The following is a 15554-nucleotide window of genomic DNA, read 5'->3' as shown; positions in this document are numbered from 1 at the left end:
CTCTGTATGTGAGCAAGTAGAGCATTCTGGAAGCTTCCCAGGAGGCCTCTGTAGGCTCACTGGTCATACAGAGACCCAGCCTAATCCAGCAGTTGGCAGAGGGAACAGAATTGCAATGACTGGTTTAGACCAGGGCTGTCAGACGTTAGCATGCATCAGGATCATCTAAAGAGTTTGATGAAACACAGATTGCTGGTCCCTTCCCCAAAGTTCTGGTTCAGTAGGCTGGGAGTGGGGCCCAAGAATATAATTTCAAAGAAGTTCCCAGGTTATCCTGATGATGGTTGTGCAGGCCCACGCCTTGAGGACTGCTTAGATTAAGCAGCACATGCATCCCTGGGATTCCGGAGGGGACTGCAGAATACAAGTGCTACCTGATCCAGCAATCACAATTGTGTTAGCAAGGATGAAGGTTGGGAATAGCTCGAGGGAGACAAGCTGTGCTATCTGTCAGAGTTGTAAGCTGATACAGAATATTAAGTACTCTTATTTTTCCTGTTCCTCAACTGGTTATTGTACATAGGAGCTTTAAAAAGTGGAAGTTGCAATATGACACATTTAACACAGTCTGCACTAGATTCACTGAGCAAACTATTTGCCCAGATAGAAACATTTTTTTTTTTTAAAGAATTTATTTATTTATTTGACAGAGAGAGACACAGCGAGAGAGGGAACACAAGCAGGGGGAGCGGGAGAGGGAGAAGCAGGCTTCCCGCTGATCAGGGAGCCTGATGTGGGGCTCGATCCCAGGACCCTGGGACCACGACCCGAGCTGAAGGCAGATGCTTAACGACTGAGCCACCCAGGTGCCCCCAGATAGAAACATTTTATGTGGTTAGACTTGTTGAGGCTCAAGGCTGCTTTCAGTAATTATTTTATTGATTAATGTCACTTCAGTCAGCCAAGGCAAGAAAATAATACCTGGTATTCAATTGGCACTTGGAAGATAGGGCTGAGCGAGTGAAAAAATTAATCCATTAAGTGTTTCTCTGAGGGATTTGTCACGCACAAGATAGATTTGATTAGAGGTCAGGAAATTTCACTTGTCTTAGTAATTTAACTCAGCCATGCTTGACGTAATTTGTATGCATTCTTAAGATTATCACAACACTGGTTATTAATCCTAAAATGCAGCAAGTAGTCTCAGGAGTAAAATTTTGTGTGTAAGTTGGACCTGATAGAATCTTTACCTTGTGATTAATGAGATGACACTTTCTCTGCTGTAGATTGTTTTAATTTTAGATAGCATATTTTATCTCTTTCTGAAGAAGAATTCTATGAAAATTCAGATGAACGTACCCAATGATCCTTAGTTCAGTATCGTTTTACTTTTATCTTTGTTTTTCCAGCACCAGTGAAATCTGGAATGGAATCTGTGACCAGTACTCTTAACCTGGTTCTCTTGGTTCCCCATGAGCAATAGTCTACACCACCAGAACTTTGACACTTAAGGTTCCATGGTTCTGCATTTTGTTTTTCTTGCCCATAATTTACACTTTTTCTTATACTTACTGTTTACAGTGAAGTATAATGTAACCTTCCAACTTTTAAAAAAAGCTTACCAATCAGACTTGTGCCCTAGTAAATATCTAGGGTGGTATGCCACTTTAAAACATTAATGATTGTGTTTACAGCCACTTCAGAAAGCTTTAATGAAGATGTTTTCTCACTACTTATAAAAATGGTGAAATTGTGATCTCAGCCAATGGACTTAGGTAGTATCTAAGTTGCCTAGAGTAAATTCATGTAGGTATTATTCTCAGAGTATACCAATAGTGTGATTCTCCTTCCCCTACTCCTGCCATGTGACTGGCCCAAATTAGAGGCCCAGCTCATATCCTGTGAGTAGGTAATATTGTAAATCTGTACATCCAGTGCCAGAATCTCACCCCTTAGCCCCAACACATAGGCTTCATCTTCAACTTAAAAGTTTTCCACTAGCAGGGCACCTGGGTGGCTCAGTCGTTAAGCGTCTGCCCTCGGCTCAGGTTATGATCCCAGGGTCCTGGAATTGAGCCCCACATCGGGCTCCCTGCTCTGCGGGAAGCCTGCTTCTCCCTCTCCCACTCCCCCTGCTTGTGTTCCCTCTCCTGCAGTGTCTCTCTCTGTCAAATAAATAAATAAAATCTTAAAAAAAAAAAAAAAGTTTTCCACTAGCGTAGTCTCTGTTTTCATCTCCATCTAGCTCTTTCTTGTAGTCTGTTTCTGAATTGTAGCACAGCTCAGCACAGTGCAGGCACATGGATCCTTTTCTGGTCCTCTCCTCCTTTCCTTGTAACAAAGCAGGGGACACATTCCGCCTCATCTGTATACTAGAGTACATCCATATTTTCTTGATTGTGCTCCCCTCTGTTCCACACACCCACATCCTTATCATTGAATATATTATATTTGTTCTCTTTTGATGTATGAAATATTTGGAACAGCATGATAAAAACTTGTTGATCACAGGAAGTTCACAGAAAAAAGTATGTCAATCTTAAGACATGGTTTAGGGCATAACGAATGGGTCTGTTTATGCTAAGACCTGGTGGCTGACAGGAAATGCAATCTTGTTGAAGTTGAGGGAATAATTAGGGCAGTACCTTGAGTAGAAATGAAAGAAAAAAGATGGCCTTCCTGCCTGCCAGGGATCAGTGCTGGCTGAGCACAGTCCTTGCAGTTTGGGGCTAAGACTTTTTTCCCTTTCTTTTCTTTTTAAAAATTTGGATCTAGAACATTACTCTCAAAAATTCCTATTAACTGGCTAATTTCAAAATGTTTTTAAAATGCACTGGTATAATTTCATAGTAGCTTTCATCAGGATAGACTTTTGGGTTTTGTTGGTTTTTTTCCAAAATAAAATCTTCACTATTTTTGTACCTGAGAATTTTTTTTAGTTTGTAATTTCCATTGTAGATAATGTAACATTCATCATTTAATAACATTTGTGTATATTTGGATTTTTAATGGCTAGCTAGAGGAACTATAATTATAATTCAGTATAGGAGTTTCCTTTCTATCCAGACTGTAAAGCAGTGACTTTGATTTAATACTACTTTATGTTGTTAACCTGTTGAAAATTTCAAAGAAATCTTCCAAGTTATAATAAAATACTTACCCAGGAAAAAAAATTTAGAAGTGGGATTTAAACACACAGTCACACACACACAGACACACACAATAAGCTCATAAGTGTACATGAAAATGGTTAGTAAGTACTAATTACAGCTAGTACTGTTCAGGTTGGCAGAGATATTCAAATGAGATTCAAAATGTTCTTATTTGTAATTATAAAAGAGCTTTAAGAAACTGATCATTAATTTTTGGTTTTAGCTAAGTAGCAGGCTAAGATAACTTGAAAAATCTTTTGTTACACATTACCTAGAGATGCTGGGTAAAATATAAACTATAGCACAGAAATTAATGCATAGCTGAATTCACAGAAACAAAAGGTAAATCCCAGATGCAAGAAATGTAAAGAGGATGGAAAATCAGAGGGTTAGGTAGGTAAGCCTTTTAGGGGTCATTATCAGAGCTGATAAGAGACATAACTTTTAATCCCTTTATAGGACTGGAAGCCAAGCATTAAGCCAAAATAAAGTGAGGATTTGGAAAAGAGACCGTTTTTTGCACCTTCAGTAAAGGGTGAACAAGAAAAAAAATTCATCCATTGGCACAGAGACAGGGAAGCAGGACTGAAACCCCTTGGGCTTTGGGTTTTTCGTTTTAAAAAGTTGAAACCTCAGGCCTATATCTCATTATGAACTTTGGAAAATGGAATTTGAACCACCTGCCTGTTGAAGAGCTTCCATTAACTAAGAAATTAATGTAAAAGTCAGTCCTCCAGTCATTTTTACCCTTGAGACACCTAGAAGATGCAAATACAAAGTGCTCTGGGAAGACTCCACAACCCAGGCCTGTGAGACCCCCAGAGAAATGAGCTGCACCAAGTAGGCGCTTATGTAGAAATAACAAGATCGTGAGAAAACTACATCATGCCTCAAGGTGAGACAGCAGACAAGAGGAGGAAGTAGAGCTGTATGAATTTAAAATAACAGAAGTCTCAAAGATAATATAAAGGAAGTGTTTTAATTAAACTCATAAAAAGAATTGAGACTCTTAGAACAAGTTTTAGGTCCATTAATTTATGTATAAGGATTGTAAAAATTCCAGTGTTGTCAGTACCCTGATTATCTTACTCATTTTTGCTTTTTAAACCTACCTTCTCCAGAATGTAAATGGAATCTAAATATTCACACACAGCGTTCTTTGCAGTATTTCAGCTGAGCTCTTGAAAATGCTATCGTTGACCTTTACATTCAGGCTTAACTAGTTGGCTCTGCACTCTTCTCTTGCAAGAACTGTACTGGGCCATCTGGTTAATCATCTTAATAAGAAAAAGCCTTATACAATAATCTCACATACCACAGACATTCTCACTTCTACATTCTGAAACTAATCAGGCTTTTAAACTAACATTAAATGTTAAACCAATCAACACCAAAAAATAAATGTTACAGGATGGGAGAATGCAAATATACATTAAAATGTATACGTGTTTTAAAGTAGCAATATGAGGATTAACCGAGGGCTGAAATCAGTATTTGTAGGAATATCGAAGCATTAAAAACATTAGACAATGAAGATTTGTGTTTTGGAATTGTGCCTTTTGGGTTTCCTGTAGTATTTTAAAAACAGGTAGATATAGAATCTTAATCTGGCTTGTTCTTTATAGAATCAGAGTAACTATCCTCTGTTACCAGATTTATAAAAACTATGGCACCCACATGATTAAATCACATTTCAAATATGAGAATGGTAGTAGTTCTGCTACTACACTAACCATTAAGATAATGCCCTGTTCTTTATTCAAGTTCCTTAGTCATTTCTCTCCTTCCATCTCCCTGTATGTTTTAGATACATTTAAATTAAGAAAAGAGACAGTTCAGTTTTATCATTGATCATGAACTAATGGTTAGTTGGAAGCCAAAATATTACCTTTTTTTCCTATGGAGGTATAATTGGCATAATGTTATATTTAAGTTTCAGGTGTACAACATAGTAATTCCATATTTGTATATGTTACAAAACAAAATATTAAATTCTAAAGTAAACTTGAATAGGCTTCTTATAAAAGCAATACATGTGCACTTTGTACTTTTATGTATTTTTTAATTCCTCAAAATTAAAAGTCAGAATAAAAGTATGTATCTGTTTTAAGGGTAAAAGAATTCATAAAATAGCAGTTTTTTACAATTAAAATGTTTATTTATTTTTTAAAAGATTTTTATTTATTTATTTATTTGAGGGAGAGAGAGCGCAAGAGGGGGTAGGGTTAGAGGGAGAAGCAGACTCCCCGCCGAGCAGGGAGCCCGATATGGGACTCTATCCCGGGACTCCGGGATCATGACCTGAGCCGAAGGCAGTCGCTTAACCAACTGAGCCACCCAGGCGCCCCACAATTAAAATGTTTACACGTAAACTAGGAAAAAAAGGCGCAAGGAATCTTTTGAAATGAAAAATTTATTATGTGGAACTATTAAAGATGATCAAGGACATTTTTTTAGATGCATCTGATACTTATGGTGTTTTGTTTTATTTTTTTAGCTGAAATCTGAGAGCTTTAACAACAGCTCTTTTAGAGAGAGAGAACACGCGTGCGCAAGACGGTGGGTGGGGCAGAGGGCAAGAGAGACAAGCAGACTCCACACTGAGTGTGGGGCTTAATCACATGACCCTGAAATCATGACCTGAGCCGAAATCAAGGGTCGGATGCTTAACTGACTGAGCCACCCAGGCGCCCCTAACAGCAGCTCTAGAACCTCCATCCTTGCGGGTTTAGTGCCCTCCCTACCACTTATTTGATCTCTCACCTTTCAGAGCCTTGGTAACCTCATGTGATAAACATTGATATTAATGGCACTTTCTCATAGGATTATTGGTGCATGTTCATTAATACAGAGAAAGCCCACTGGTTTTCAACAAAGCACGTTGGGTGTACTTTTCTTTGTAATTCAGATTATATCCACCCATGCCCAGTTGTTAGTAGGAATAAAGGTTTTTTTCTGAGAATCTCAGCCAATCAAATAAATTGGAATTGTTGTTGTTTGTAGTATAAATTACAAATGATTATAGAGAATTCCAACCTAATGAAATAGGGGAATTGAAAAGCTTTTCAAACTCAGTTTTACTTGTAAATTGCTTAAGAGATCTTTAAAAGTATTTTTTGTTTTCTATGCGTGGGGTTTTTCTTCTTAATAAAAATGTCTCTCGACTGCAAGTTTTGCTCACTCTTTAATTGTTGGTATTCTCCAAGGTTCTGTCATCTGCCTGAGGTGACGCTTCTATTTACTTCCTTGACTTCAGCTCTTACACCTATGTGATTACCTCCAGATAATTGTCTTCAACTCCTCCCTCTCTTTGAGTTTCCTTATTTCTGGTTGTTTCCTAGACATTTCTGTGCGCTTCTCCGAGGATGTCTCCAACTCTCCACATATAAACATAATTCTCTCCCGTCTTTCCCTCACCCCTGTTACCTACTTTTCTCTTAGTCTCGGTGAATGGCATTCCCATCACTGTCCAGCTAGTCATCGAAACCAGACCTCAGTCATCCCGACCTCTCTCCCTCATCCCTCACTTTCTTTTTATTTATTTATTTATTTATTTATTTATTTATTTGAGAGAAAGAGAGAGAGACAGAGAAACAGCATGAGAGGGGAGAGGGTCAGAGGGAGAAGCAGGCTCCCCGCTGAGCCAGGAGCCCGATGTGGGACTCGATCCCAGGACTCCGGGATCATGACCTGAGCCGAAGGCAGTTGCTTAACCAACTGAGCCACCCAGGCGCCCATCCCTCACTTTCAACAGGGCGCCAGGCAATATTGGTTTTGCCTCCTGAATATCTTTATATAGTGCTTTTCTCCTCCCCACTCCCACTGCAGCCCCTAGACCCTTATCACCCCCAAGTCTATTGGACCGAGCCTTCTAACTGGTCTCTCTGCCTCCCTACTTGCCACCCCTCCACCCACCCACCGCCCCCCCCACCCTCAGCTATCCAGTACCATTGCCACAGTGGTAGTCCTAAAGCCCTCACATGTTCAGAAACTTTTAGCTCCTCAGTGTATATATAATAAAGTACAGCCTCCCTAGAGACACAAACAAGACCCTTCACAATCTGGATACTCCTCTTCATCAAAAACTTCTCTTCAGTGTCGTTTTTTTAATTGGATTATAGTTAACACAATGTTACATTAGTTTTGGGTGTAAAACATAGTGATTTAACATGTCTGTATTTTATGCTCACCACAGGTATAGCTGCCATCTGTCCCCATACAACACTCTTCCAGTGCCACTGACTAGATTGCCTGTGCTGTCTTTTTTTTTATTATTCTTATGTTAATCCCCATACATTACATCATTAGTTTTAGATGAAGTGTTCCATGATTCATTGTTTGTGCATAACACCCAGTGCTCCATGCAGAATGTGCCCTCCTCAATACCCACCACCAGGCTAACCCATCCTCCCACCCCCCTCCCCTCTAGAACCCTGTTTGTTTTTCAGAGTCCATCGTCTCTCATGGTTCGTCTACCCCTCCAATTTCCCCCGCTTCATTCTTCCCCTCCCGCTACCTTCTTCTTCTTTTTTTTTTTCTTAACATATATTGCATTATTTGTTTCAGAGGTACAGATCTGAGATTCAACAGTCTTGCACAATTCGCCTGTGCTGTCTTTTATCCCCATGACTTACTCATTCTCTAACTGGAAACCTGTATCTCCCACCCCGCTTCACTTTTTTGCCCATTCCCCCTACTCCCCTCCCCTCTGGCAGCCACCAGTTTGTTCTCTGTATTTATGAGTCTCTTTCTTACAAATATGAGTCTGTTTCTGCTTTTTGTTTGTTTGTTTAACATACTCCATATCTGCTTTATCTATTCATCTGTTGATGGACACTTAGGCTGCTTGCATATCTTGGCTGTTATAAATAATGCTGCAATAAAGATAGGGGTGCATAAATCTTTTTGAATTAGTGTTTTTGTTTTCTTTGGGTAAATACCTATTCGTGGAATTACTGGATCATATGGTAGTTCTACTTTTACTGTTTTGAGGAAACTCCATACAGTTTTACTGTTTTGAGGAAACTCCATACAGCAGCTACACCAGCTTACATTCCCACCAACAGTGCACGAGATCTAACCTCATCTTCCCGTGGTTCTCCTTGCGCTCTACACTCCCATCGGCGCGAATCCGTCATAGTTCCCTGTATACAGCGTGACAGTTCTCATTTCTTGTCCTGCTTTAGTGCATGCTTCCCTTTGCCTTAAATGTGGACCCTTCCCTTCCTGTTGAATGAAGCCTTCTTGACTGCCACCTTCCCTCCCCTCCCCCCCCCAACAGAGAGCTAATCAGTTTTTCCTTTGTGCTATCAGAGTATTTTTATTTGCTTTCAGTGGTTTGAATTTTTTTGTCTACTTGTTAGACTTTCCCCACCAGACTAACCTCCTAAAGAACAAGGGACTCAGGTCATTTTAGCATTTCTGGTGCCTCGCCAGTCCTTGGCATAGGGAGGCATTTAACAAAGGCATTTAGAAAACATGAAAAATTGTTCATGAAATGGAGGACTTTTAGAGGGGGAAGCAGTATACTTAATGAAGGAATGAGTAGTTCTATCAAATATTTTTTTAAATGGCTTGCAGGGTAAGGTTTGGATTAACTTTGTGTGGCTTTAGATGGTAGAGGTAATGTCAGCAGAGAAGTAGACTTCTGGTGTAGCCACAGAGAAGGCAGTGAAGGTTAGAGAACAGCAGTACCATCCTGCTTTCATTTGGAATCTGTATTTAGACGATCTGAGTTTTAGTCCTGGCTTGGTCACTAGATTTGGTGGTTTCTGGGTCTAAGTTTCTTTGTTTTTTGACAGAAAAATGGAGATAATAGTAGCTTATATGGTGGTTTTGAGGACTAGTGAAATACCATTTCGGGGTACCTTGGCTAACATCTGGTGTTGAATAGTGCTTAATAAATGTTCATTGGATTTGAATTAGCCTCCTGTTCCTGGATTCTTCCAGTAATACCTTACACGTATCGCATTGAATATAAGTAATGTGTGTACATAAACTGCCACTAAAAAAAAATATTCAATTGCCTTTTTTTCTCTTAAAGATTTATTCATTGTACTGATGATTCTCCAGATCCTTGTATAGAATATGAGGTAAGGATTTATTTTTTAAATCTTGAAATTGATAATCCTAGATGAAGATGTGTTGGAAATTGCTATCTATTCTTAAGCAAAATGAATAAAATTTTTTGGATCAATTTCTCTGGGAACCTAGAGCCACTGAATTTTTAAATATGTAAAAAATATATGTATAAATGAATATATACACACGTATACACAGTATATACATACTATAGAATGTACGTATTTTGTGATAAAACTAATACTTTATACCCATCATCTGGCTTAAGCTGGGTAAGCTTTTTAACCTGGTATATGAAGAAAAATAATCATCCCCAATTCTACCATTTAGGCCCAGTGGACCTTTTTATTTTTTTTGTTGTTCACTCATTTTACAAATTACATCAGAAGTTAGATTGAAAGGATAGTGAAAAACATTTTTAGAAATAGCAATAAGAATTCAAACATAGCAAACCCAAATTTGTATTCCATATTTTCCTAGTTTGAAGGTATATCCTCCCCCCCGCCCCCATACGCCTCCCTGAAATGGGTAGTGTTCTTGGACTCAAATAACTACTCATCAACTGTTATGAGTGAATCTGATTCCAGGTTTCAGCTACATCCCTGATAGGCTCTTCCTTATCACTACTCCTGGTTGTTCTTGCACTTGGATCGTCAGAATGTAATACTTTTGAAAACTTTGACAGCTCATAATTTGTTGAAGAGAGTGGTCATCCTGCTCTATAATTGCAAAGCATTTGCATTTTTGGATTTGTAACACCAATTAGAAATAGTCCAGTGGTCTTCTTTAAAAAAAATTCTTCATTTAAAAAAAAAATTCATTGTTTGCTTCATCACCTTTGTATACACATGCTTTCAAAACTTGCCCACTGACTCTCTGTATCAAGAAATTTTTAGTGTGTTGAATGTATATTGGTATATCGTCTGTGATCATACCATGTTTGTAGAACAGTTCATTTACTATTTACCAGGCCACCAAATTGGATCTTTTAGCACTTATAATTGAGCTTTTTACATACCAGTTATGAAGGTTTTTTTGACTTAATAGCATAGCATGACCATATTCCCAATCATTAAACATTTTTATAACATTCTTTATATGTATATGTTATATTCATATCTATTGTTTCATTGAACAAACATCTATTAAACACCTGCTGTGTCTTATCACTTGGTGCTGGAAAACACAAAATGACAAAGATTATTTCTCGAGTCTTCCCATAATCTTTGAGATGTTATCTTTTATCCCCAAGATTCATTTTACCAGCAGTTTGCTCTTTTACTGCTTTTTTGGGACTATGCCATTATCATGTTAGTGCATAGGGTTTAAAACTCAGTTTTTTAAAAGCTCAGGAAAGTGATATTCTTAGAATAATTAAAATGAAAAAAAGTTGCAAGCAGAATCCTGTATACTGTGTATTCCTTCTTTGTGTATTTAAAAAGATATATACATGTGCTCCATGCTCATTTATTTGTAGATTACTTCTGGAAAGCTATATGAGTAATTGACAGCACTGGTTACCTCTGCGGAGGACAGAGGGACTGGGTAGGGTCGGGGTAGGGATAATTCACATTTTACCCTTTTGTGTTTTTTCAGTCAGCCACACAATGTATGCGTTACTTGTCCAAAATATTATTTCAGTAAAGATTATGCAGATTTTCCAAAAAATTAATGTTAGTTTACAACAATTACTTATTTCTTTGTTGTTTAAATAAAAATTACTGTAGCCCTAAAAAACTATATTTGCCAGTATCAGCTTTTAATAGATGACAACTGTGTACATTTTTAGTTTTTTAGTTCTTCATTTAATAATTAGGTTCTTTTTAAAAAATACAGGGCACCTGGGTGGCTCAGTCGTTGGGCGTCTGCCTTCGGCTCAGGTCATGATCCCAGGGTCCTGGGATCGAGTCCCGCATCGGGCTCCCTGTTCGGCGGGAAGCCTGCTTCTCCCTCCCCCACTCCCCCTGCTTGTGTTCCTGCTCTCGCTATCTCTCTCTCTGTCAAATAAATAAATAAAAATTAAAAAAAAAAAATACAGCACATAGAAATCTTGACTAAGAGCTTACAAAATTGAAAATTGGAATCAGTGCATTTTAAAATCTTAGCCATATTTTAACAATATGTTTGTTTTTTTTTTTAAAAAGCAATTATCAAAAATTAAGAAGTACAAGAAAATATGAGGAACTTACCACCCACATATATCCTCAGTATTAGCAGTTTGGCATTTAACTTCCCTTTCTTGAAATAAGTGTATATGTGTGTGTATATACACACTCTCTTCATAAAATACCGTGCATACCGTTTTTTTTTCACTTACAGTGTATTTTTCCAGTTCATTAATTATTTTTTTATATCAGGATTTTTAGTGGCTGTGTATCTTATATATTGACAGTTTTGTTTTGTAACATTTTTTAAGCACCTGCTAGGTATTACGTACTTGTGCTGGGAACATAAAGATAAGTAAGACCCAGTTCCTTGCCCTTGCTGAGTTGCTAGTTAGGAGGGAAGAGAGACTTGTATCAAATTATCATAGTACAACTTGGTATGTATGTGCATACTATAGAATGTTAGGTGCAAGAAACTGGGAGCACAGGGTATGGGAAGGGAGGATACTGAGCCCACTGGAGGTTATTCCAGGAATGGGGCTTGGTTCCATCTCTTAGGTCTTAAAGGGCAAAGAAGTATATGCCAGCATAAGGGAGGCTGGAGGCACTGGCCACTTATTACAATTAATACTTCACAGGAGTAGGACTGGTTTTCTCCAAAGAACATTTTAAAAACAGACTTGGAAGCATACATTTGTCAACTATAATATTTATAAAATTGTAGCAATTCAGTAGTATAGGAGAATTTGTACATAATAATTAATTATAGTAGTAGAACCCATTTATGACTTGGGCCAGTTGTAGAATTGTTTTCCTTTAAAGTAGTGGCAAAATCATGGGAGGGTTATAGTGATTTTTCGTGATAAAATAATAATTTTATCAGAGTATTACACAGTGGTGCTAAGGTAGATAACTAGAATATCCTTTTATTTTTTGATATAGCTAAAGGGGTGAGGAACATAATTACAGGGCAACTATACACAATGATGACAGGATTCGCCTTCATCATCCTTGGATTTGTATATTATGTCAGAACTCTCAAAGTGATAAATAAATGACAAAGGTGCATTTTGTCATAAAGAATTTTAACAGCATTTCCCCCACTTACTAGACTAATAAATCTGTCCCCTACATCTCATGATAAGAATGGTTTATGATGCCTTTTCTTCCAAACTATTTGATATTGGCAATTATTAAAATATACCCTTGGCATAAAATTGTCTTTTAGACCATGAAACATTCCCTTGTTACATGGTTGTGTTACATTTTTCCTCTTTCTACAGCTTGTTCTTCGAAAATGGTGTGAATTAATTCCTGGGGCTGAGTTCCGATGTTTTGTCAAGGAAAACAAGCTTATTGGTGAGTTTTTTTTACCCATTAAAAGAAGACAAGATTTTTTTTTTCTTTTTAAGTTTATTTATTTTACTTTTTTTTTTTTTTTAAGTAAACTCTACACCACACATGGGGCTTGAACTCACAACCCTGAGATCAAGAGTCATGTGCTCCACCCACAGAGCCAGCTAGGCATCTCTAAAGTTTATTTATTTTTAGTAATTTCTTTCCCAGGGTAGGGCTCAAACTCATGACCCTAAGATCAAGAGTTGCATGCTCCTCCAACTGAGCCAGCCAGGTGCCCCAAGAAGAGAAGCTTTTGATGGAAGTGAATTTCTAGTAATTAGGAGAGGGTAGTAATCAGTTTTTATCTCAGATGCTACCTCTAGCCAATTGGTAGTGACGCTCTGGAATTCTATATTGATAATGCTCCTGAGGTCATATTCAGTTTCCACAGAGAAGTATCTTGTGCAGTAATCATGTCTGTCTGGATTCTGGAGATGAAAGTGATGGTCTTGGCCAATCCCAGTTAAGGCTATTTTCATGTTACCTGCTTTCTCTTTGGGACCTTCCTAAGAATTGTTAGCAACACACACTACTTATTTTAAGCATCATAAAAAGCCAAGTTTGGGGATCTTTATTTCTATTATTGGAACAGTGTTTATTATTCTAGCAAGAGGAAATATGTGGACAGATAAGTGCATTACTTAAAAAGCCACCCATTTTCTTCCTCTCAGATTATTATTTTGTTTGCTGTAATGTACTCAAGTTAAGTATTAAAGACCGTCTGCTTTTTTTTGTCTTTGCATGTTTTCCATGCAGTAACCAAGAAAAGCGTGATTTGAATAGAATCCTATCAGCACTATTTAAAATTTTTTTTTTAAATTTATTATTTTAAAAAATTATTTTTTTATTATTTTTTTTTTTAGAGAGGGAAAGAGAGAGAATGTTAAGCAGGCTCCACGCCCAGCGTGGAGCCGGATGCACAGCTCAACCTCACAACCCTGAGATCATGACCTGAGCTGAAACCAAGAGTCGGACGCTTAACCGACTGAGCCACCCAGGTGCCCCACATCAGCACTATTTAGTGAATATGATGTTGACATCTGTTAACTTACCTAAAAGAAACTTGGGGTGTTTGAGTTTATTGTTTTGCTAGATATTCCTGGAGAAACTACAATACAAGTAGAGCTAAAGAAGGAAGGCATATTGGCATTGATTAAGAAATAGGGTAGAAGCCCTTCTTTCAGAGCGGAAAACTTTCCTATGCCTAGAGCAAATTGAGGGAGTTTTTACAATAATCCCTTTAGTGTATTTGGAATAAAATCATCAAGTCACTCTGAAGAAAGGAATGTTTAGTTTTCCATGGCTTGAAAGATCAGGCTTGTGAAGGCAGGGTAGTATGTGTGCAGGAAAAATAGCCTATTTCTATGAAATACAATATGAGTTGGAAGACGTGGAATAGTTTAAGTTTCCCAAAGAAAAGTGGAAAAGAATACCAATTTGTAGAAAATTTGTTGGAAAAAAAGAAGAGGCAATTGACTGTGTACGCAGGTTTAAAACTGCTTCTTTCATTTTTTACATTATAAACGTATGAGTTTACCAGACTGAGTTCTTTCTATTGTACTAAATAAAAATATTTCTAAAGTAAGAATGCATGACAATATGGAACTTAGGATATATCTATCCATATGATTGGATAACTTTTTACAGCTGATAAGTTTTTTATCTCTATAAAATGCTGAATCATGTATTATGCAATATTCATCTGATTGGTCCTCTGATCTACTTTTTTTTTTTTTTAAGATTTTATTTATTTATTTGAGAGCGAGAATGAGATAGAGAGAGCATGAGAAGGGGGAGGGTCAGAGGGAGAAGCAGACTCCCTGCTGAGCAGGGAGCCCGATGCGGGACTCGATCCCAGGACTCCAGGATCATGACCTGAGCCGAAGGCAGTCGCTTAACCAACTGAGCCACCCAGGCACCCTGGTTGTCTGATCTACTTTAATAGTTCTCTCAAAAAGACGTTTAAATTACATTTTGGTGTTTTTGAAAAGAATGTTATATAACAATGGATATAAAATATTTTCTTGTCAGGTATTTCTCAAAGGGACTATACACAGTACTATGATCATATTTCTAAACAAAAGGAGGAGATTTGCAGATGCATACAAGACTTTTTTAAGAAACACATACAGTACAAATTCTTGGATGAAGACTGTGAGTATTTTTTATTGACCCAGTGAAATGAAGTACATGATATTACTGAACCTTACTTCATAGTGGTGCAGATTTTTTTTTGAAGAATTTATTTATTAGAGAGAGAGAGAGTACCAGTGAGTGGAGGGGCAGAGGGAGAAACAGACTCCCCACTGAGCAGGGAGCCCGACGTGGGGCTCGATCCCAGGAACCTGAGATCATGACCTGAGCTGAAGGCAGATGCATAACCGACTGAGCCACCCAGGCACCCTGGTGGTACAGATTTAAAACTGGATTTGAAACACTATTTTTAAGCATTTTGCTGTATTACTATTTGGTATTACTGATGGTTGGCATGTTAATTTTACCTTATTTTAATCGGTCATTTTTTAATACTGAGGCAGTTATTTCTCATCATTTTAGATATTCATTTCAAAGGGTCTATCTACAGAGAACAAAATGCTTGTGTTATTCAGAATAAATCAGCTCAGTTGACTGATCTACTTTTCTGGATTTTTTATTTGAATGATCAGATAGTATCAGTTATAAGGTAAACATTTGTGACTTGTTTTTAAGAAAGTATATTGTATATGAAAGAGAGTTTTCGTGCATCCTAAAATCTACTCTGATTTCTACTTGCCAAACATGGGTTCTATGGCAGATTTGATTTTAAAAAAGATTAATCATGCCATAACCATAGCTAGATTTTATGCTTTCCTACTACAGATTTTACTGAAGTCGATTA

At 37.6% G+C, this 15554-nt stretch overlaps 1 protein-coding gene across 2 annotated transcripts in view; it reads left to right on the top strand.

Moving 5' to 3' along the window:
• Positions 1-15554, top strand: part of CDC123 (cell division cycle 123) — a 59004-nt gene that overhangs the window by 31247 nt on the left and 12203 nt on the right. Inside the window, exons 7-9 of one of the 2 annotated variants that reach the window (XM_035021645.1) lie at positions 9136-9184; positions 12562-12637; positions 14708-14830. In XM_035021645.1, the coding sequence (XP_034877536.1) occupies positions 9136-9184; positions 12562-12637; positions 14708-14830 (248 nt within the window). The remainder of the gene's footprint in view (positions 1-9135; positions 9185-12561; positions 12638-14707; positions 14831-15554) is intronic. The other variant, XM_035021646.1, reaches the window with a different exon arrangement.

Source organism: Mirounga leonina, unplaced genomic scaffold, assembly GCF_011800145.1.
Source record: "Mirounga leonina isolate KUSES-001 unplaced genomic scaffold, KU_Mleo_1.0 Mir_175, whole genome shotgun sequence".
Lineage (NCBI taxonomy): Eukaryota > Metazoa > Chordata > Mammalia > Carnivora > Phocidae > Mirounga > Mirounga leonina.
This window is presented reverse-complemented; position numbering and strand designations above follow the sequence as displayed.